This window comes from Python bivittatus, unplaced genomic scaffold (genome assembly GCF_059951505.1).
Source record: "Python bivittatus isolate LINGU-HERP-01145 unplaced genomic scaffold, Pbiv_v1 ctg000070_np1212, whole genome shotgun sequence".
Lineage (NCBI taxonomy): Eukaryota > Metazoa > Chordata > Lepidosauria > Squamata > Pythonidae > Python > Python bivittatus.
This window is the reverse complement of record NW_028277034.1, coordinates 41,354,356-41,378,939: the sequence shown is the minus strand read 5'-3', so window position 1 is coordinate 41,378,939 and position 24,584 is coordinate 41,354,356. Positions and strand designations below refer to the sequence as shown.

Genomic DNA, 24,584 nt, shown 5'->3' with positions numbered 1-24,584 from the left:
CTGGGACTTTAGAATTCAAACAGACAAGCACCCCTGCCACATAACACCCCAGACTTAACAATTGTTGATAAGAAAGACAAAAAAGTCTGGATAGCGGACATTGCAATACCTGGAGTCAGCAGAATAGAAGAAAAAGAACTGGAGAAAATCACAAAATATAAAGACTTGCAAATAAAAGTAGAACAACTATGGCAAAAGAAAGCAAAGATAGTGCCAATAGTATTAGGCACTTCAGATGGAATCCCAAAACATCTGGAGCACCACTTGAAGTCCATCAGCATTGACAAAATCACCATCAGTCAATTGCAAAAGGCAGCTTTACTTGGAACAGCTTACATCCTGCAACGATACCTTTAACACCATCAAACAATATCTGCCTATCCCAGGTCCTTGGGAAGGACTCGATAGGTGGATAAGAATGCCAAATCCAGTCTAAAAATCTGGCTGATTGTGACATCAACAATAATAATTTATTATTATTTATCTCAAAAAAGCAGAGATTTTCAGTTACAATTGCTGTATGCTCTGGTTCTGTTCATATTTGCCATCATTTTATCTCAGTTTCTCAGTTTATCCCCATGACTTTGGTTAATTTCAAATTATTCAGTACTCATTCAACTTTATTCTGACTTTGCCTTGCTCTTTTCCTTCTAATCATGGCTTTGTTGAGACAGGAAGGATGTATGATTTCTTAGAAAATAAAAAACAGAACTTGTTGTGAGTTCTCATGACTTGGCTGAACAGGACCCTCCCTTAAGAGGGGTATATATCTATCCAGGAAGAAAGTATAATTTGTACAAGATCCAAGCACGCCTGGCTGATTCACGGAAGTGCTCAGCACTGTATTTATTAAAACAATGGTGCCTTAGAGTCTCTTGCATTCAAGCTGAAAGGATTTCTTTCCTTCCCTGCGAGTACACTGTGAAATTACTAATTATGTCTCTTGCTAAAAATGTATTTTCTGTAGTGGAAACAATATATAATGCAAGATATGGCAAGACTGACATACTGAATTGAAGGAAGTTAGAAAAACTTAAGAGTAGATTCCTCTGAAATTGGCAGTGCAACTTTCCATTACTAATAGAACAGAGTACAGGAGATGTATTTATTCTTCATTCCCTTATGTTAATATATTTTAGGAAGAAACACATGGACTGGGAAGAAGGCCATAGTATTCTGAACACAGAGAGAGGTGAAAATTATAAGATAAAATTTTAAAAGTTTCTAAACAGAATGCACTTGTCTGAATAGGTGGTGGTGAATAATCTTAGCAATTAGGCTTAGTAAATGTGTGTTTTGTAACTGGTCAAACCCTCCATGGTAAATACTCTGTGAGGGTGCCCATAATGTTCTCAACATTCCAGATATGCTACTGTTTCCAAAAGACTGGAGATTCCTGTTGTAGAAGGAATAGAAATACTGTGAACAGGAAACAAAGCACTGGTCTTTCCATTATCTTTGTATATAAACCCTCTCTCTCTCAATCCATCCAGACATATTTATATCAGTCTTCTAAGTATTATGATTTGGGATGCTTTATAGTGTGTATGCACATAAACACACATTTAGGCATTTAGCTGTACTGAAATAAATGGGCCCAAGCATGTCAGATAGTGACCAACACATTCTTTGCTGGTATACAAACCTTTCTTGATACTAATCAGCCTGGTATATATCTCAGATCCTGTCCCTCCCACCCTCCAAAAATTAGGCTTCAAAATCTTACCCAAAGGTAAGATGGTCTGAAGGTATCCACAGGGGAGAGGGTCAAAAAAATCAGGATGGTGGCCACAACCATCTAGCACAATCCAAAGTGTCCTTAAAATATTAAAGTATTATTCCAAAAAGAGCTCAATAATTCACAAAACCAAATCATATGAGTCAATAACTCTTCGACTCGAAGCATTCAGTCTATATTGAGCCATCAAAACATGTTTGAGATTATTAAATTGCCACTGTTGTGGATTAGAGAGGCAAAATTTGATTTGAAGTTGAGAAAAATCCCTAAAATAATTATGGCAAAGTAATTGCTTTAAAGTATGTACTGTATCCCAGATTCCTCCCACAATTTCCAATGAAACATTTTGTCCCCTATTTTTAAAGTAGAGTTCTTCTGTAGAGATATATATTCATGGGCATCAACATCAAAGTCCAAGCTTCCATTTCATAATGACTGAGTCCACATCTCTCACTAAGCTATGGTTTGCTTATTTGTGATTTACAGTATACATCACAATTGGCAGGGAATGAAATGGAGGCTAAACCACAAAACATGCATTGCAAACATTATCAATTTTCACCCAGCCAAAATCAAAGAAAGTACAATATGACTAACTGTACTACAATGTATAAACCATATAATTTATTTAGTTATCTCTGATTTGCTGTGCTTTGACTCCCCTTGACAAATAATTTATCTCAATAAGTTTGAAATAAACATTTTTTTTTTACTAAACTCCATTTCCCAGGATCTTTTTGCATGCTTCCAAGCACTAGGAAAATGTATTTAACAAACTTTGTAGAAAAAAAGGCCTGTTTTTCTCTTATGGCGGGGAGTCGGGCAGCATACTTTATTAAGTTCTCTAGAAAACATAGTCCAGTCAGAGATCCGTATGGCTTCCACCCTGATGATGCCCCGGAAGTCTTTAAAAATTTGGTGGTTTTCCCAGGCCTTGGGATAAGGTGGTTGTAGAGCCCCTGTTGGTTACATTTTATGATATACAGAATGTGGTTTCTCTGGTTGCAAATGACATTTTCTCCTCTGTTATTGTTTCTTATCTTTTTAACACCCAGATTCATTCTGGAGCTGGTTGCCATGTAATTAAATAATAACAAAAATAACATCAACAACAAGAGTCCCCAGTGAAGTGGGTTAGTCAGGGCTGTTATTAAACAGTAATATAAGACAAAGTTCTTTCCTTATAATTAGGAAACTGAATAGAAAATGGGGGGGACGCGGTGGCGCAGCGGCTTAATGACGCTGAAAGTTGCTGGCCAGAAATGGTCAACGCCTCAGCGGTTCGAGTCCAGCCTTCGCGTTAACAGGGTGAGCTCCTGTTTCCTCCCCAGTTCCTGTCAACCCAACAGGTCGAAAACTCACGTGAGTAGATAAATGGGTACTCTCACTCCGGTGGGAGGAAAAATGCTGGCGGCGCCTTGCAAAAAGGAGTCGGGAGCAGTTGCCGGTAAGTGCGAAAAACCGCGCGCGCCCGAAAAAGGGCGCGAAGCAACGGAAACCCCGCCTCCTGCGCTCGCCAGCTGGGCTCTGCTCTAGGAAGGAGGCTCTGGCAAACCACTTCCGAAAAACAATTGCCTTGAAAACTGCAAAAAGGACTCGTCCAAAAAGCAGTCACTGCAGAGTCAGTAACGACTGAGCGCAGACAAAAAAAAAAAAAATAGAAAATGTAATGGCATGTTTCAGCCGTATCAGCTTCATGAATAATAACCATGCACCTTTTTCACCAAGTCTCATATATATAAGTACAAATTGTATTCATTGGATTTGCTGATTCCTATTACATAGGAAATACTAATATAGTATGCAATAGCTCTTTTAAGAAGGAATATTAACCTTAATGTAAGACACCCAAATAATTTTGTTTTTATATAAGAAAACATTGTTTCTCTTTATGTTATATCTTCCCCTGTAGAAAAAAGATAGGAATAGCCAATGCAAAAGCTATAGGGGGTTACTTTATTAAGTGGGTCTGGGAAGAATTCTGATCAAGAGAGGAGGACAGGTGGCAATCAACAAAATTTAGGAAAAGCTAGGCAGGGATATACCAGACCAGATTCCTGACCTTGAGCACGTAATTGAGAAATACATGCATGTGTGCAAGAGTGTTGTGCATTTTTGATATAGACAAAGTGTATTATAAAGTGAATAGGGAGAAAGGTTTGAAAAAATAGAGTACACATACAAGATGTGGGATTCATGGTTTAGACACACTACATCAGAAGACTTGGATGTGGTTATTATCAAGAACCCTAACAGGCGCCAGCAGTGTAAGATATCTGCTAGAAAGGTTAACATGGTTCTTGGCTGCATTTCAAGAAGCACTGTATCAAAGATGCATTGCTGCCTGCTACTCTGAGCTAGTGAGACCACACCTGGAATATTTTGTACAATTCTGGGCACTACCTTTCCAGAAGGATACTGCCAGATTAGAACAGGTTCAGAGGAGGGCAACAAAGAGGATATAGTGACCTGAGGACAGGAAGGAATTTGGGATATTCAGTCTGGAGATATGAAGACTAAGGGGTGCCATTATATCAGCGAAGATGGTCAGGAATTATTTTCCACTGCCACAGAAACTAGGACTAGAAATAACAGGTATAATTTGCAATTACATAGATGTTTAAAGGAAAAACATCCCGATGTTAAAATTTGTATAACAGTAGAACAATCTACCTATGGAGGTTGTGGGTTCTCCATCTCAGGAATTTTTTAAGAGGATGCTGGGCGGCCCCCACTCAAGGATGGTTTAAATGATTTGCCTGCACATTTGCAGAGTTGGACTAGATCATCCTTATGCCCTTCCAGCTCCACGAGTCTCTGATTCTGAGGTAGCTGAGCTCAACCCATAGAGGATTCTGTTGACTTGAATATCACAGGCATTAAAGAATCCCAGATGATCTCCTTGGATGTTACCTCTGTCATTTCATGAGACTGCCTATCAAGCACATAGCTCAGAGAGAATATGAGCAACATTGTCTTCAAAGTGCTTAGCAAACTGCTCATAAAGACCCAGCAGGAAAATCTTCTGGTGTTCCCAAAAAGGAACAAATCATTCTAAATAAAACAGCTGGTCTGGAGTCTGCAGACACAGTAAGTGCTGAAAACTTACTGATTCATCACTACACTTACTGCCATGCTGTAGGCCCAAACATGGATTCATATCTATATCTAGTCATTGTCACTATCGGCCCCACTAGGTAGACCATACCATGAAATGAATTCTGCGGGAAAGCTAAAACTACTTTGAGATTGTTATAACAAAATCTTACAAGTTTGATTGTGCTGTACCTCCTCCTTACAGTATATCCACATGAATTAGGGAGGCATCTGCCTGAGCAGCATCTGAATGTTATCTTGCTGTTCTGGGCTTAAAAAATGCTTCAGCCCCTTTTGCCTAGACAATGGCTCCTGGATCATCTTCCTTACTCATCATCTGCCAGTGTTCCTTCAAGTATTTCCTTTTGTAATTCATCTTCCAGAGCTCTTTGGTAAACCAAGGAACCCCTGCAGAAGGAGAGGCCACCTAGGAGTATCCTGTCATGTGCCCTGGCATTTTTTTTAAATGTTGGGAATGCTGTTTTGGGGCAGTCATGTTCAGTGTTGTTTTTTTTAATGTACATATTGGACTTATTGTAAGCCTCCCAGAGTCTTTTTGGAGTTGGACAAACTCAACAAATCAAACTAAATCAATAAATAGATATTCTAGAGAACTGCCTACTAGGCAACTCCCCAAGAGCCCTTTGGAAACCCAAAGGATCCTAAAGTGCCTAGGATGGACCAGGTTACTAGGTCCACACACACCCTTCCCACAAAGATTAGTGGTGGGCATCAGTCTCAAGGTGATAATGATCTGATCATGACAATGGACTGATGTCTTCCACTTTCAGATCACCTATATTAAGCAGCAGGAGGAAGCGCTATGTGAGTGGTCTTGTCCTCCTTATGATTCGTCTGATGAAGGTAGCCAGCTGTTATTCTATGGGGTTCACACCCTCTACTGGGAATTGAACTCATGGAGTTTTGTCCTTTAGCAGACTACATACAGCACATTGGCCTTAGGAGCAATCCAGGTTCTGGTGCCTGCATTGAGCCACCTGTAGAGCAATGCACTGGGCCACCACCAGATTCTCACAAGATATCCTTCCCTGCCCTGGAGTTGAAGCTGGGCTGGCAGAGAGGTATAGTGAAATACTTTAACAAATGCCTTTAAGTTCTTTGGCTTACTATTTTTTATTCCTTTTCTGCACCTTGCATAACACTACTTACCCTGAAAGGAAATAGCATAACAGTCATGTATGTATGTACATATCACTATATCTCTTAGTTCTCCTCTCATATCATATCTATGGGCTTTTTAAATATGTCCATAATCTAGTTAATTTGCAGTAGAGGGTGTCTGGGCACAAAACAGGGAAGCCTGGTTCGCATAAAGTTGCAGAACCTAGAAGGAAATAATATGATGGGTATGAACGTATGTTGCATATATCGTGCTTCAGTATAGAAAGCATCACTGTCAAATGAAAAATCAGAAAGACCTAAACCGTTCAAAATGCACCTGCTCAAGTATTAGAATCTGCTGATTGTCCATTAGGAGAATGTTAACACCTGGGGCATGTCACGCCTTCAGCCACAAAGTGGTTTGCTTTCTGCTGGTTTCATGCATTATGTGAAGCCAGGAAGTTAGGGAAACCATGGCTCAACTCAACATGCAATGCAGAGGGACATTCTGGCCCGGGCATCCTGCGGGTGCAAATACCAAGTTAAGATCTAGCTATTCATCCAAGCTCTGAGGTCACAATGGCAGTAGCCCGGGTTGTTCCCTCCATACCGCTAGGTTGCTTTACTGCGTCCTACTGTTTCTTGGATTCCTTTCACCCACTGCATCTTGCCCTGGGATCTGCGAGTCAATAGGGAATACGTAATTTAATAAATATGGATTAAAAAAAAAGGATGAATAACACCATGCATTTTTCTTTTAAAGAATTCCGTGCATTCCTGTAATATCGACGAACGTCAACATTCAACCCCACCCCGGACGTCACCACTCCGGCAGGCCGAAGTCAGGTGTGGCGGCGGGGCGAATACGGAAAGGCTCGCTGTCGCCGGCCTCCCGACGTGCCGCTTGCTCGCGCGCCCGCCCGCTCTCTGCTCCCGCCGCCTCTCTCCTGCTGGAGCGCTCGCTCCCCCTCCTTCTCTGGGTGTTGCCAGGCTTGGCGCTTCCAATGGCAGCCCTTGCCCGGATGTACCAAAACGCAGGAGCTCCAGATCCGAAGAAGGCGCCCCCGTCTCCCTGGCTGCAGAAGCCTCCTCGCCTCGCTTCGCCTCGCGCTCCTCCAGGCAAAGGCACCGTCAGGGCGGACCGGCCTTAGCCTGGGCGGCGCACGCGCTGGCCCTCCCTCGCGCAGACACCCCGGAAAATTCCCCTCCTTCTCCGCCTCCTTTTGCTGCTGCGAGCCACGGCGCGGGCGCGGGCAGCCCTCCGCCTCCCGACGGCGGCGGCGCGCGTGCACCCAGGCGCACACACACACACAGAGCCACACGCAGCCAGGCGCGGCAGGAAAGACACCGCGCGCTCGGGCTGCCCCTGCCTGCCTGCCTGCCTGCCTGCCTGCTCCCCTCCTCCGCCGCTGCCCTGCCCTGCGCCTCTTGGCCGCAAGCAGCTGCACTAGCCCCGGGCCCCGCCTGTTTCTCCCTGGCGCGGGAGAGGCGGAGAGCGAAGCAGCCCACGAGCAGCAGGAGCCGCCGCCGCCGCCGCCGCCGGGAGGGGAAAAGAGCCTCCTCGCGTTCCTCCCTTCTCCCTTGGCCGAAACATGGGTAAGTCACCCCGAGCCCGGCAGGTCGGTCACGTTTCTCCAGGGCCCCGTCAAGGTCCGCTGAAGCATCCCTCGAGCAGGTCCTCGCTTGCGCTAGAGGGACATCCGGCAGTCCTTTAACAAACCCGTGATAGGGGCGGCTGGGGAGGAATAGGACCGCGGCGTTGTGGCAAGTCGGGGCGTTCTCCCCCGGCGCCCCCCTCGAGCTCTCCCGTGCGTCTCTCTCGCTCGCGCTCTCCCTCTTTTTTTACCCTCAGTGGATCAGCCCCCTCCGGGTTGCTCGCCTCCCTCCTCCTCGCTCTTATGTCCGGCGAACGGGAGAAGGAAGCCGACTACTTGTAACTTCCTCATCCGCACATCCTTCTCTCTCGGACTCGGCGGGGGAGCCGGGAAAAGCAATGTGCCTTTTCTCACTTAAGCTTCGGCTCTCCCATGATGCCGCTTGGTTAGGATGTCCGTCGCGGGGACAGGCTGCAGGTAGTGACCTTAATCAACCGGGGATGGTTGAGGTGGCAGCTGCGAAGGTTCTTTGAAAGACGGGAAGAAGGACCTTTGAATGGGATGGATGTCCCTTGAGTTCAGGTCTCAGTCATGCCAGCAGCACTTAAAGGCAGAGAGCTTAACAATAAGGAACCCCAGTTCTCTAATTAATTACCATCAGCTTTTTCAAAAACTAGTTCCTAAGTTTCCAGTGAATCCCTCATGCTTGGTTTATCTAAGCTGGACATCAGTGAAGTAAATTCAGTTTGGCTTTATGTATAAGGCTTTTGTTTTCCTAAGCATGGTGGGCATTTGTTCTCACTGTGTGTGTTTCACTAAGTATGATAACCTACCGTGCAATCTTCCTTACAACGCTCTTGTATACATCATTAGATTTTCTTATCAAGGCAGGGGGACAGTTACTTCAGGCAGGCCATTCTGTTATGGATTAACTGCTCAGAAAACATGCATAGGACTGCATTGTCATTTAGTAAAACAGATAATTAAAACTTCACTAAGTGTCTTAAGGAAAAAGCTGCACCGGTCTGGGATACAACTTACTAACTCAGCTTTTCTAGGCCAGGATCACCCAAATGTCAATTGTGTTGAAGTTCCTTGTACTGTTTTACCAGTGAGCACACGATGCACCCCCTTGGGTTAAACTACTGTGAGGAGGCCTAGTCTGGATCAGTGCCTGGAAGGGAGTCCATCTGGTTATGGAGTGTAAAGTCACCTTGAGTTCCATTATGGAAGGAAAGTGAAATTCGAATATACTAAGGAAACAAATATATATGTTGGTCCCATGCCATTTGTCGTTTTGAAACTAATTAGCTGCCCCCTCGACTTGTGAAGATAAGTTGTTCTTTCAAGGAATGTTTTGTATTGTATATGTGAAATGGAGAGAATGATTAATACAATATCGTAATAATCTCTCACTTCAAGCAAATGATGCCCCAGAAATAATCTACTTTGAAATGCCTGGACTAGTATTTTTTTTGAAGAATGTGGCCTGTTCACTTCATTAGTTAGTCATGACTGTATCTTTTCCAAACACTAAGGTAGTGTATTCCAAAGCCAGTTCTTGCCTCTTTTTTGGAAGCTGTTGATAGCCAAGGGCTACTGAGGACAACCAAATCAACCAGTCTCAGTGGCTTTAACAGATGTAACAGAGGTGATTCTTGAATTTCATGCCAAGAGTTCTGGAACTTTTGGGGGCAACAACATTCACAGAAGGAAACCAGTTCCTTGCAGATTGTGAAAACGATGTTGGTTTTATGCATTGTCCCACCCTGCGGGATAAAATATAGCTTCTTTAGAGCTCCACAAACCATCTTGCTTCTGGGGCGGCCAGGGGACTATCAGTCTTTCCCCACTAATGTGTTAAACTGCTATCCACTCATCATTGAGTCAGCACATTTGCTGTCCCCATGGCCAGTCTGTCCTGCCTCTACTGCATCTGTACCAAGTCTCCGCTGAAGGATGTTGTATGCATGGGCCACTCATAATAGACAAGATGACTAGTTTTCTCCTTTGCCTTTTCTCTCATCCCTGAGAAAATATCCACCATTCAGAGTGCTGCAGCAAATATAGGATGGGTCAGAGTTTAGGAATTTGTCTGGCTTCTCTGCGCTGGTCTGCCTGCCCTTCCTCCCATACCCCATTTGTGCATCTCCATATACATGAGAGAAACACCAACACTAACCCCAGAGAGAATTGAGGCAAACCCAGCCATGACTTTGCAACTAGCTGTGTCCTGCAGTGGGAAGAACTAGTAGCTTGACAGCTGCGTCTCTTAGTTCAGCAGGAGGGCTAGGGAGTGAGAAGAAGTGGCAAATAAGAAGTTTAATTGAACTAGTGGAGATCTGTTCTCCTCTGTTTTATTGGAAGGCTTCAGAGAAGCTAGTGTCCACCAACTGAAGAAGGGAGAAAGTGATGTCATGAAAAGAACTCAAGAAACAAAGTGCTAAAGGGGATGGAAAAGGCTAGGAAAGAAACAGTGAAGATGGAGGCTGCCTAGTGACTAAAAGGGGAGGGGACAGGTCCTGTCTACCAACATTCCCAAAATACACTTCTGATAACTCCTACCACTAGTCATCAGATTTTCCCTTGAAGGTAGCAAAGTGTTACAGATTTTATACACCTTGAAACTGATTTGTGGGACTGTGCCAGCTTAAGAGGGAAAATATACTACAGTTATACAGATACAGCTAATAATGACTTAAGCCTGCCTCACTTACGAGCTGGGAATCAGATGAAAGCAACATCATGGGAAAAAGGCAGAAAGTTGTTAGGGCATGACTGTGCTGTACTAAGGTGCAAGTGGGTACAGGGCCTGATGCTGTGTCCACATTACATGCTTCCCCATTCATAACCATGTTTTCTCAAGTCTGTTTATTTCAATTATTTACATTTCTATACCATTCAACTCCAACTAGGTCCGAGTCTCTGGGTTTGCACAACACATTGGACAATAAGATAACTCTCATGGGCTAGAGAGGCACAACATACTAGCTAAAACATGGTTGGCAAATTTGTGGTTCAGGGTTTTTTTTGTTGCAACCTATCTAATCAAAACAGAACCCAGTTACAGTGCCAGATATTGTCAATTTATGGAATGGTTTTTCCCGAGTTCTAGATAGAATAGATTAAAAGATTTTTTAATGCTCCAGATTATATCCAAATCCTAAATGTTGTTAATAATTTCATAGAACATATTGTTTTAATACTTGCATTGTAATTTATTGCACTGTTACTGTTTTAGACTCAATTTTAAGGCTCCCTGGGGATTCTAATTTATACTTCAAGGTGGGATATGAAAGTATAGATGAGTCAGTCCCCAAGAATTGGAATATTCCTGGAATGCTCTAGAGGGTACCACATATTACTATAACTTATTACTATAACTTGTTTCATCCTGAAAGTCTACCTGCTCAAGGCACCAACATCTTGAATCCTTTGTGAAGGCTAAAAAACTGGCTCTAATAAAGTGGCAGCTGGGTCCCTTAGTGGATGTTTGGAGAAAACCACAAGAGTTATTTTAATTTCTTTGATCCACTCAGAAGTTTTGATTGGAACCGAATGAATATATTCACTGTACTTTCCTACATTTTGCAGAGCAGGAACAGAAAGATGGTTCTTTTTACTTTCAAGTAGAGTTTGGGATGAAAATTGCTCAAATAATAGAAATGGTGTTCCTGAAGCTTTATTTTCGAGGGAGCATAGGATTAAAAGTCCTGATGGCTGGCTGTTGGCTCTTATATGTCCATACTTTCAGGATTACCTCGTACTTGTTGCAGGATAATCTTGTCTTTAAGCTTCACTCTGTATATCAGTGCACACAGCTCTGTTTATTTAAAAAAAATAAAGCTCATTTGTAAGTATTTCACTTTTAGCATTCAGTTATACACCTTGTGCTATTGTTGTCACTCTTAATTTGTCGATCTAGTTTTAGATATGCAGGTACTGCCTTTGATTGCAGTGAACCGTGTAGAAAGGTACAGATTTGGACTGGGTTGCAGTGCTGCAGCCAATTTCAAGCATTTCTATCACTATTGCTACAATACTTCTCTGGGTGCTGGTTGTAGAATTAGACTGCAAGCTTTTTAGGGAAAAGGCCTATTGCTTGTTTTAATCTTACCACTGCTGTGCACATTGTGGATAATTTATGATGTCAGTTCCAGTGTCTGATTACATCCTGAGAAGTTTCTCCATACTTACTCCATATAAGTAGCCCCTTTTCTCCCTCTTTCACTTTCATGTACCAGTGTCTAATAGAGAGTATTTCCTTTTTATCGATAGGTGATGCTGTTTTAGCTGTGATTTAGTTTGCCTGAGCTTTGTAGAGACTAGTAGTGCATATAAGCTATATGCTTTTTGCTTTGGCTTAGACTGGGCTCACATATTATGGTGAACCATAGTTTGCTTAATTATGATTTGTTGCATACGCCACAGTTGGCTGAGTTCAAATGTATTAAATAACAAATTATGGCTTACAAAGTACAGTGGCTTACCGTCACAATGTACTAAATCAAAACTCAACATGGACATTGACTCAAGTCACACAGCTTGCTTAGTCATAGTTTAGGTGTCTTTCCTTTGCCTGAAAGCTCTCCCTAACCATTGTCTATACTGCTATGATGAAAAAATGATCACCTGGAATAATATCAACCAGTTTGGCTATTCATAAGAAATTACCAGAAAAAATGTGAAAAGTCAAAACATCAGACAGATACTATAACCAGAGGAGACAACATACCATTGGCCAAAAAAAAGTGGGGGGGGGGACAGCATGGGAACAGGGGCCTAATGAATAGGATGAACTAATATTCTGCATCCAGAATATGGAATCTCGAGAATTGGGGAGCCAAGAAGCAGGTTGTTTTCAAAGAAACAAGAATTAGAGCAAAAGTTGGGTGGCAGAGATGGCAAAGGGAGAGAACGTGTGATACTAGTGATGCAGCAAAGGAATCTGGGCCTTGAATCAGGTAGTCCCTGTGTATTGACAAGAAGAATTGCTGTGTAAAAGTTGTCAGTGACCCTGGGAACCCGGGTTGGTTTTTCATGCTGGGACTGCCTCCTCCTAAGCTGGCTTGCAAAGTTTGGAGTATTTATACTGGCTACCTTTTGCCAGCTTCATAGATACTGCATTGTTGCTTAATGTGTTGGATGTGTTGTTTCGCTGTGGATGCGTTGTTTTGCTCATGACACTGTTGCTTGCAAAGGAATGAGAAAGATGGGGGTGAGCAAGGAGGGAGTAAAAAGGTTAGAAAAGGCCACTGCACTGTTGGCCGTATGTGATTCTACAGGCGCTCCTGCTGTTCCTGAGGAAATCTCCCAAGAATCAAAGCTAGGAGACAAGCAGTTGTCCTTGTTTTCTATCAGCAGGGAACACACCACAGTTTGGTGTGATTTTCAATCTTCTCTTCTTTTTTTTTTTGAAGAAAAGGCATTTATAACCATTATTTTTTAAAAATCCCAATAAAATGTAATGACTTCTGAACATAGAAAATCTAGCTTGAAGCCTCTGTGCAGCATCTTTCCGGTTAAATCTTCCTGTCTGCTTTTTACAGGATTTATTTTCTGCACTTGTTGGAAAGCCTGAGAAATATATTAAGGTTGATTCTCCCCCCAAGCCCACAGAACTAAATGTTCCTTGTGAGTCTCTGCCCACTTGGTAAATTGTGTCAAAGCATCAAACATTTGCTTCTCTGAGCACTAAATTGCTAAGTCAGTTTTATGATTAAATGTTTTGAATGTTCTGCACATAAGGGGGTCAAGCACATAGTTTTGTTTCATATAGAGCTTGTAAAAATTCACATTCTTCTAATAAAAAGATGTGTGATATTAATATATTTACTTAGCAGTGTGTGGGTGCTCTGCAGTTCTACTAGCTTTACTGCCACTTCTCTGAAGTAATCTTTATAGAAGTGAATATCTTTCAGGGAACTGAAATAAAGGATATCAGCTGAGATTTTTGGCTTGCAAAAAACAGAATTCTTCAGATTTGTATCTTAAAACATTGCACTGAATCATATGACAAAAGCTGTATTTTACAGAAAGATCAATGGCAATGTCTACAGTTGGGGACCAAGAATTGCTTTCAGGAGACAAAAGTTTGTCACAGCATGCAAAATTATGCACTAAGATGATTTTTTACTTTATGGAGAATTCTACAAGGGGGAGTGTTAAGACCACTTTAAAATTAATTTTCACTTTAACAGAACTTATGAAATTAATTTTCATTTCAACAAAGCTTAGGAGAAAGCTGGGACTGTTTTTTTAAGCACAGAATACTGTGTGGATGAAACACTTGGAAACATATTTTAAAAGTATTATATGTTCTGTTATGTTGCAGTTTTTAGGGGTTTTTTTCTTTTCTCATTCTTTGCCTTGTTTTATATTATTTTAATGGGATGATTTTTTTTCCTGCAAATAACAGTGAGGGGAAACCCTTTAGATAGCTTACCTTTCTGTTTAATCGCAAGGTGCTGTTTATTATTTTTTAAAAATTTTATTTATTACATTTATATCCTGCTGCAATCAGAATCGATTCTTGGTGGTTCTGTTGTTTGTACTGTATAATAAAATTGATTTTTGGTACAGTGGATTTTTAAATGTAAAAGACTCTGAAATTTCATGTCAGTGTTACATTAACACTACAACACCTTGCAGTAAACTAGCTAGGTTCAGTTTTAACAAAGCATCAAATCCCTTTCACAGAAGTTTTTAAAAAATGACAAATGGTTGACTCAGCTTGTGTCATTGAGCAATGCAAAATAATTAGGACTACAACCTCTAAATCATTTGACTTCAGGGAGGATAAAAATCATTTTTAAGATACTTTTTAAAATTTAAATCGGATTTATTATGTTAGAAAATAAACATAGCTCAAATATATAAATTATGAACATGCTCTCTGCTTACTGAGATGGAGATAACAAGTTAACAAATCTGAAATAAACTTTTCTCTAAAAGTGGAAGGCAAAGATGATCAATGAATAAAAAATATGGATACTTTTTATATGCTAGTGATGCTTTTTTCCTTTGTGACAAAAATATTCCTCAAACACCAGCAGTATTTAGAGTTTAATTAATTAATTTGAAACTTTTAAAGCTGTAACTAACTATTTCAAGCTCAAAACAAGCTGTTCCAATCTCACGGAAGAATTACGGAAGACAACCCAAGATAATTTTTGCAACTAAGTTCTTCATTTTGAGAAATTCGATAAAATGAGCAGATAAAGATGTACTTTCATTGTAGGACTATTCTGTAATTTTACCCCAGAATTATGTGCTCAGTCATGATTTTTATATGATAAATTTAAAAAACAAATGAAAAAAATGTTTTGGAAAGATGATAGTGTGGATCCTCTGTGCTCGCATGTCTGCGTATTTGTTTTCTGGTCTCAGGCAGACTGTGATTAGTATGGGAAATGCTATGAACGGTTGATCCCAGAGTTGGAATCTGGTGCCTCTTACACATTACTATTATTACTCCTAACTGTACTCTGAGCATAAGTACATAAGTAATCAATGAAATAATGATTTAGTAGAACAATAAAGCAGGAGGAGGAGGAGCTCAGCAGATTTAAATAAATTGATGCAAGTAGACTGGTATTACAGAGGACAAAAAGTTGGGGGAAAATGAAGGAAATTTATTAGACTAAAGTTAGTGGTAAGGAAATTGTAAGAAGAAAATACACTCTTCTAATTTTGAAACAAAAATAACCTCAGAGTTCACATTGTCATCTTTTTAATAAGCTACTTGAGTACTGTAAAGATAGATTCATACAGAATTTTTTTTCTTTTTTTCCTTTTTTTTTTCATCCTAGCGTTTTTCCCCGCATGTGCAGGATCTGCTTTTTTTTTTTCTGGATCAACTGAATGTTGATCCATTGGTTGTGATAGGAATTGACGGACCGGTCTGTTGCCTGAGCCAAGAAATAACATTGGAAAATTCAGAAAGAAAGATATGAGATATTTACAAAAGACACCTGTAGTAAAGACTTTTTATAAATATATTATCTCTGAAGATTGTAATCGGCTGTCCTTCAATCTACTCCTCGCAGAGGCCATTGGGATCAGCTGTCCTGTAAGGATGAGCATTCATGACAATCATGGGGATCAGTGGCTATTAGCCTTGATGGCAGTGTGACTTGCTGTGAAGGCCATCTGCTGGGAAACTAGTAAGCTTCGTGGTGCAGGTGGCTGGCCATTGTGAGAACATATTTCTGGATTAGATGGGCCAGGTTCCAATCTAGCAGGTCACTGCTTATGTTTTTATGATCAGTAAGTCTATTTCCCATGGCGATAGCAGTGTTACATGGCAGCAACCTATTTCTATCATAGCTGACGATTTCAGTTTGACAAACATAACTTCAGGGTACCATAAGAATTAACAATACTTAAGGGCAACCCACTCCAGGTGTTAGCATCAATTCTCCATGACATCTCCCATCATTTCTATAATTTCCTATGTAGGAAATATATTACGGCCATATGACACCATCGCCTCCATAAAAGATAACTTTGCTCCCAATGGCTTCCCAATGTTAGAAAATGTAATCAAATAATTTTTTAGATCATTACAAAATATTAGAGAATATGTGTTTGTTAGAAAGACATTAATCCATCTTTAGCTGCGAGCTTCATGTGTATTTATAAAAACTTGTAAGAGATCAAAAGCATACAGGCAACTTGGTTGAGGTTGCAAAATGTGTGAACATTGTATACGAAAGGTGGAAAAATGACTCTGAATGTGTAGATGTTCTTTCCAAATATGGTTCTTTTGATTAGAAGTTTAGCAAACTTATGAAAAAGGTATTGTAAAACATGTCTTAAATATCTATTATCATATAAAATAAACATCTAATATAGCGTATCTTTTTCTGTGTATCAAATTCCAATACTGCCCTTTGGAGATAAAATAGCATGATTGCAATTTCAATATATTACTGTTGACTCTATTGAATCTAGTAACCTAACCCCATGTCCAAATCATTCATACATTTCCAACTCCATATCCAAATCATTCATAAATACACTGAATAGTACAGAGTCTGTGATGGAGCCTTGTAGTACAGAAGTTATCACCCCTTCCTGCTTGGTACAAAGTTGTTTATGTACACTTAGATAAAATGGTTCAGTCAGCTCTGTATCCATCTAATGGTGGTATAGTCTACCCCACGTTTTGTCATCATTGTCTATTATGATTTCTTGGGAAATTTTGTCAAATGCTTTCTTAAAGTGCAAGTGCACTATTTCTATCACATTCTTCTGATCACTGATCACTCTGTCAAAAAAGATCAGATTATTAGGTTCTTGTACTTCTCTGAGCTTGCTTTTCTTCCTGCAGATATTTCATTATCAGCTTCTGTAACAACATCAATGGTTCAACTTTGAGCTACATATATTCTTCACTGTGGCAAGATCAAATTAGTTTGGCATAACTTGTTGTTGATAAACACATGCTGGCTCCTGCCAAGCAGTGCGTTCATAATGCAAAAATAAATGCATCTTGGTGCTCTTCAGTATTCATGCAGCATGCTTACCCGTAATGTAAGTTGTTTGCCTTAATGTGGGAGATAAACCCAGCAATCATGGTTTTCAAAACTTGGTTTATGATTAAATATTGTGCACATCTTGTCTTGATTTCTTAAGTAAACCACATTCAAACATGGGTTAGTGCAATGTATGAAACCAATAAGGTTTTTTTTTTTAATGAAAAATTGATTATATTATGCCATAGCTTAAGATAGTATGCATTAGTATATCTGAGTTTCATTCTCAGTTCATATGAGAGCCATACTGAAAGCTAGGAGAGGAACTTCATCTGCAGGATGGTGAATTATTTTTATTCTTGTCAGGGGCTTTGGGAAGATGGTGCACAGTACATTATATACACATAGCAATCAGAAGAAGGACTTTTATAGATTGAGGAATATAAAGCAGTATCAAAGGATGCTGGATAATGACTATCTGGCTGCAGAGGACTGCTAATGCCCACCAGCATCATTTAACAAAGCGCATGCAGGGATGTGGCTGTTTGAAGATAGAAAAATATCTTTATGAGTGAAAAAAGCTAAACAATCCAGGTAATAACATTTGAATGGATTAATTTTGTACCATCAAGTCAATATCATCTCGTAGAGACCACATGGATAGATCTTCTCCAGGATTATTTTAATAGATACTGGACAAATAAAATAAGATAGCCTATTTGAATATTTGTGTCTCTCTGTTCTTTTTTAAATTTAAGTTTTTAAATGCTTAGCAAAATTGACAAAACAATTGACTGAATAGTTGTATACACTGAAGAAATTAGAGAATCGGGGAATAAAACTCTAAAAACCTTTTAATATGTGGGACTTTCATAATTAAAGCCATCAATATCCAATAAAAAGCAGTAGATTATATTGTATTGTATAACACCTGAGGTGGAATCTTAATAAAAAATGAAATTAATGTAGTTTATCAGGACTGGCAGCATAAATTCCAATATTATTTGCAGACACAGCAAATATTATGGAAAATGTTTTTAGTTTTTTTCAACTGCATTTAATAGTTCAGATGGGGACCAGTGGAAAATTTGATCATGTTACATTTACAAAATAGGGTTTAAGCATTTAATGAAGAAACTCCTTCATTCTTTTAGAACATTAAGAGAACTTGTGTTGGAGAACTACTGCTAAAATTTGTAGTCAAAAGAAGTGAATGTTAACACTCTACACTTAAAAATGGACTAAACTCAAACTGTTTATCCTTCACATTTCAAAGCAAATTATATAAATTACTATATACTAGACAAGGAGAATAAATAAGGGTGTCTGCAACAAGGTAGTATTTATAGTATTCTCTGACAGAAGCACTTTTTTAAAAGAGGACACAGAATAATTGACAATTATCAGTTCAATTCTGTCTTCCTTGGAGAAGGGTTGCAGGCTAGGCCGGGAAGAATTTTCTCAGTTGGATTGTTGAAGTGTGTGGTTAGAAAAATGTTTTTCTTTGTAATTTACATAGTCTTTAGCTACATCAAGTTTCATATCTTGGGTAATGGTTGCAGTTTCACCTACATTAATAGCTGAGCCCTGTATGAATTCATTTGGTCATTACATCTGAAATAAGCCAAAATGTAGTTAATTTTTAATAGCAATAGCTGGAAGTATCTCTGTATAGTCAGTGTCGGGGGAAAAAGAAAGTAGAGAGCGGGCAAATCCAGAACTTGAGGAGACTACATTCCCATAGCACCCTAAGTGTGGGTAGCCATCCATTTGCCTCTAAATTTCTTTTTGTATACTCTCTTACCGTGTGAAATTTTGGTGCAAACCATCAAGAAGAACAAGTACACTTGTCTGCTCTTTCAAGATTTTATTTAAACCATTAAAAAGATCTTCTCATATTCCCAACCTTTTCATATCTCATGATGTGTTGCAGTCCCACTGATGTTACCCTTGCTGCTATGATGTTCATGCGCACACACACACACTCCAAGTAAAAGTTTACAGAATTTGTGTAGTTATGGATTGGGAATATTGGAAGCATCACACTGGTCAAGGCCTTCTGGGGTTTTTTTCTCCTATTCCACTTTGTTTTTCTGAGATCAGAGTTGGACCAAAGCAACAGGGCAAATAAAATGAAATCCCCTTGACTGGCAGTCTAAATGGCTTTATTTTTTTAAAAAAGAGACTGCATATATTCCAGTTTGAAAAATAGTCATCAGATTGGTTCTTCATTTTATGTGGAACAGTTTCCTCTAACTTTATGTATCTAGTGGTGTCTCAGAATACTTAGAGGTGCCTGGAATTGATCCTAGTTTCCTTTGAGTAAGAAATGCCTCTGAAGTTTTAATTGGATCAGTTGATTGAGACTGATGGTTTGGGCTGCATGTCAGTAAAACTCATAAGAACAGTTCTTGTAATATATAATACAGGATCCTGAGGGAAGTACAGTGGTACCTCGGTTCACGAACTTAATTCGTTCCACGATTCTGGTCACGAGCCGAATTGGTCATGAACCGAATCAAATTTTCCCATAAGGTTCAATGTAAATAAGGTTAATCCGTTCTGAACCATATGTTTTTTTTTTAACCACAAAAATATGAAACAAAGTACAGTACAGTACACGATGAAGAGAGAGAACACTAACCTTGCTTGAGGCGACACCAAAAAGCTTCTCAGCAAGTGTCTGTCTGTGACCGCGATCTCATCTAGAGGAAGCCACGACCACTTGTCAGAGCAGGGAAGATGGCTGCAGGTCGTGTTCGTCACCCGATGTGGAGTTCGCAAACAGAAGCAGAAATTTGTGAACGCTGCTGTTCGCGAAGCGAATTGTTTGTGAACAGAAAACTACAGGGAGTAATGCATAAATCTGTGGCCCCTAAATGTACTGAACCTGTTGACCCCTCACATAACATGAGCCAGTTGGATTTTCTCCAGGCTTATATGGTCATATACAGCTTGGTGATGCAAGTCGTTTTGGGAAAAACTAGTTTAAAATCTGGATAATATGATGGGAGGAAAAAAAATCACTTCCTATCTTGGCATCATGTTTCTATAGACAATATGCCTGTTGTGTTGTCTTCTTAAAAACCCAGGCTTCATTTTTATTTTGAATCTGCAAACCAAACCTTACATTTCTTAAAATCTGTTTCTATGCATCTGTTCAACACATTTGGAGATGAATTGCAAAGATTATTAATTCCATGTTTAGTGCTGTATTTAGCACCTGTCAGGTGGGTGATAACTGCCACATTCACAGCGGAAATAGCATGGCAGCTTTTGGCTTGCTATGAAGGAGGGAGAACTAGATAGATACAATCAAATATATATTGATAGAAGAAGTTGATTATGTGCATGCATAAACTTCTCTTGTTTGGAAATTAAAAATAGCCTTTTGAACTTCTTAACCATTTAGAAGTAGTGCATGCCAGTTTCCAAAAGTGACTGCCATGGCTAATCCCCCCCATATGTATGCATACGTGCGTACATAGATATGATTTTAAAGCTGTGTTACACTATACAAATATTTACAAACTATTGGGATTGCAGAGATGAGAAATAGTATGGAAATATTTTCATAAAAATAAATCCCCATCTGATACTAGCAAAGTGGTAGTGCATCCATGTTGAAAGTTGCCCACTGAAGGGGGACATGCCTTTAGCAACCATTTAATTGTGCGACTCACAGATATGGATTGGCTCTTTGGTATTGGCTGTTTGACGATAAATGTGCTCAGAGGTAAAATCTCCCTCAAGTTGAGCTTGATTCTTAGTGACTTTGTGGGACATTTCAGTGTAATTTTCTCTGCAGTAGAAAGTGCTTTGTCAAAGCTTTTCGTGGCCATACATCTCAGGCTGTGCCAACTGTCCAAAGATTTAGTTGAGTATTCAAATTGATACCAATATTGTATACTTTTAAGCCAGACTTTTCCAACCCTGGAGGCCTTTCAGGGCCCAGAATTCCCAGCAGTGTTCATGTTGACTGGGAATTAGAGAAGCTCAGCTCCACACATGTGGAGGGCATTCAGGCTGGGAAGGCTGCCTTGTGCTGTGTTGTAAATTAGTGTAGAACTGAAGCAAATATTTGGAGATGCTTACATACTAACATGAGTCAATATATAAATACCACTGAAATAGGCTTATACTTACATTTATTCACCTTATGTGATGGAAGGCATGAACTGGGAAGGTTATGGAACGGAGCTTCGAAGTTGGTGGGAAGGGGAAGAGACATTCCAGGGGAAACACCTCCTCAGTCCCCAGCCGGAGTGTGGGAAGGCCAAGAGAATGAGACTGGCCCCTCCCTAGGGCGTCTTGGTTATAGTTACTGTTGTTGTGATATAGATTTAGTCTGGCGAGATTGATGTCAGGTTCAGCCCAAGAACAACAGCGAGACAGTCCAGAACAGTTTGGCTCCTTTATTAGCTTACACCTAATAGACAGAATCAGAAGACATGATGAACATTCCTTAATCTCACAACACATGGACAGATTCAACCATAGTTTTAACTGGGAAACTGTCAGCATTTTAGACCAAGCTAAATCCAAATATGCAAGAGAATTCTGGGAAGCCTGGCATTCAGGCAAGGCAGCAATTAACAGACACATAGAGATTAACAGCATCTACACACTATTCAAAAGAGACAAAAGACCAGAAGATCGCCTCACCAGCAATCATCACCCAGATAAGCAAAGGTTACCACCAGGTACACAATCAAGCAGCAAACATATGCCAATCAAAGAACTACCAGAGGAGCAAAACAAAACAAAACAAAAAAAACCACCCTTACCAGCACTGGCAAGGCAGGCCACAGCACATAAATAGAGTGTGCTGTGGCCTGCCATCCCATTTTAGCACTAAAGATGTTACCTAGCCGGGTAATGAAACGTTTGCAAGAAAAGAACCAAGCTCAGAGAACCCCAAGGACTCCACAGTTCAACCCTGAGCTACACATATTCACCTCTATTGGTTCCTAATACTGTTGTGTTGCTTTAATTGATCTCTGTTGCTTGCTTTGTTTTCTACTGAATGGGTTTTGAAATTATAATAATAGCACACCAACTTTTATCAGCCAGCCTGGTTTAAAATAAATTCTTAATTATTGAAAAAGGTGATTCATTCAGCTGTGGATGTGGACTAAAAGTGTCATTGGCAAATATCAATATTGCAAAGCCTGGGGCATCTTAAAGTTGAAATAAAAATATATAGGAATGTATAGGAATAATAGAAGCTAATGTCCCCTTTAAATTTATTTTATTTGGGTTTCAGTAAAATAAGTATGGCTAATATTGGGGATTTAAAGACCATTTACATTTTGTCATTTTATTGGAACAAAGCAATGAGACACTCTGGCTTGAAAATTTAATTATCATATATAGTCTTTGTGTATATTTGGTAGAAGAGAACTATACATTTAAAAGTAAAACTTGTTGGTTTCTGCCAACTTCAGCTCTTTCATTCATTGCTGTAAGAAATGTATATTGTTGAAGTGATTAGCCATTTCCACTTGGGATCCAGACAAAATGTATCTGAAGTACTTCTTTTCTCTCACCCCACCAAAAAATGTGTCATACAATTTTGCTTTAAAATGGAGTTGTTTTATATCTGTTGATTCTCTCAATAAATGGCTCACAGAATGGCTAATGGTAATACAAGTAGAAACAGAATTAAAATCTATATACTACCAAAACTCTCGTGTCTGTAACCTTCAACTGGGTGAAATGGTGTATCATAGGGCAACATTTTTTGAACCAAGATACCTCAAATGGTCTAACTTACAGAATGCATCAAAAATCCAGAACCCATTACTCCTGTGGGATTGAAATTTGGGAAATTTGTGGCTGCTTCAGCGCTGCTGTGCTGCTATGCTGCTGCAATCAGCCCAGGTCATGTGATTGTCATGGGTGTATCCCTGACCTTTTTCCCACCTCCCTCTGGCTCTTGCACCCAATCAACTGGCAGCAAGGCCAGGTGGGCAAGTGGCGATTGGCTGCTTTGGAAATGAGGCAGAAATTTGAAACCTGTTACGGATGTGGGCATTGAGGGAAGGATGAGGGAGCAACTTGGATGTCTGCTGGCACGGTAGGGCTGGCTGGGGGGCATTGGCGGTTGACAGATGAGCCTTCTTCCTCCCTCATGGGAGCGGGCCCTTGGAGACACACCAGAATGGGGAATAGGGGTACAGTTTTCCTCATGGTCCGTGGCTTCTTTTGTTCAATCTCCCCCCAGCAAAGTGGCAGGCAGTTCCATGGGTCAGCTGAGGAGGAGGAGGAGACAGCACCTTCACTGGGGCTTTCCTGAGGGTAGTAAGGGGAGGGCAAATGGTGCAAGTCTATATTATATGTGGAAAGGGAGGAAGGAAAGGAGGAAGGGAGGAAGGAAAGGAGGAAGGGAGGATGATTTCTGATGTCCCTGCCAGCTTCCCACAAGCAAAATCAATGGGGAAGCCAGCAGCAAGTTACAAGTCGCTCACACTCCTACTGTTTTTTTGCCCTTGGTCACTCTGTTTCTCTGTTTAGGTAAGGAAATATCTCTGAAACGATGACCCAACGGGTCACGGGTTGTCTAGTTAAACATAAATATTGCTAGACTATCTGAAATGCTAAATACCTGCCTGGATAAGAATTGCTTTGCTGCTGGCAGGAGAATAATGAAGAGGAATATGCCTTAATCTCCTTTGGAGAAGGCTGTCATAACCTGGGAACAATTGCCAAGAAAGCCCTTGCCTACATTCCCACCAAATGTGTCTCTGATCATGGAATGATCAAGACAAGGACTTTCCCCAAAGATGTTAATGCCCAATAGGCTTTAAGGGAGAAATCAGTATTTCAGATAGCTTAGCCCCAGATTATGCAGCATTTTGACATTTTTGTGGGAAACCTCTGCACTAGGGAAGAAAATTATTCAGTTTAAAAGCCACTGAGATATCTCTTTGATATCTTCCTAGAAAGATATAGGGAGTTAGACACTGTATATCCCTTACTGGGTTTTCAGCAGCATTTTATATGAAGACCTTCAAGGTTTTGGAGGAAGGTCTCTCCATTGTTATTAGTCTTAAACTGATTTGTAGTTGGCTGGTGTGGGTCTTCCGGGCCGTGTGGCGGTGTTCTGGAAGTTTTGTTTCCTAACGTTGCCAGCACCATCTTCAGAGTGCAGGAGCACAGACAGGAGCAGTTCTCTCTGTGCCCAGGGTGATGTGACCCTTTTGTGGGTATTTATAAAGATCTGGGGGGAGGGGGATTGGGGGGGTGTTGGGTTACTGAGTGGCTGCTTGTTTTGGTGTCAGAATCTATATGTATCTTCCTGGGGATTAGGCAGGGTTTTTTTCTTCTATTGAATTGTTAACGAGGGGCTGCTGGGGGTGATTAGCAAGTTCATTGTGTGAACTGTTCACATGTCCTGGTGGTTGAGCTGAGTTCCTTGACCTTTTGCAGGCTGTATTTTTCAGGATTGGTAGCCAGGTTTTGTTGATTTTTAGACTCTCCTCTTTTTTATTGAAACTGTGCTAGTGTTTGTGAATCTCAGTGGCTTCCCGGTATAGTCTGGTATAGTGGCTG

General features: G+C 40.4%; 1 protein-coding gene across 4 annotated transcripts in view; it reads left to right on the top strand.

Moving 5' to 3' along the window:
- The first annotated feature begins 6,871 nt into the window (after nucleotides 1-6,871).
- Nucleotides 6,872-24,584, top strand: part of RAP1GDS1 (Rap1 GTPase-GDP dissociation stimulator 1) — an 89,515-nt gene continuing 71,802 nt past the window's right edge. For 2 of the 4 annotated variants that reach the window (XM_007426323.2, XM_007426322.2), the window contains exon 1: nucleotides 6,873-7,552. In XM_007426323.2, the coding sequence (XP_007426385.1) occupies nucleotides 7,549-7,552 (4 nt within the window). In that variant the 5' untranslated portion in view covers nucleotides 6,873-7,548. Of the gene's footprint in view, nucleotides 7,553-24,584 lie in introns of all 4 variants that reach the window. The other 2 variants (XM_007426324.2, XM_007426326.2) reach the window with 2 other exon arrangements.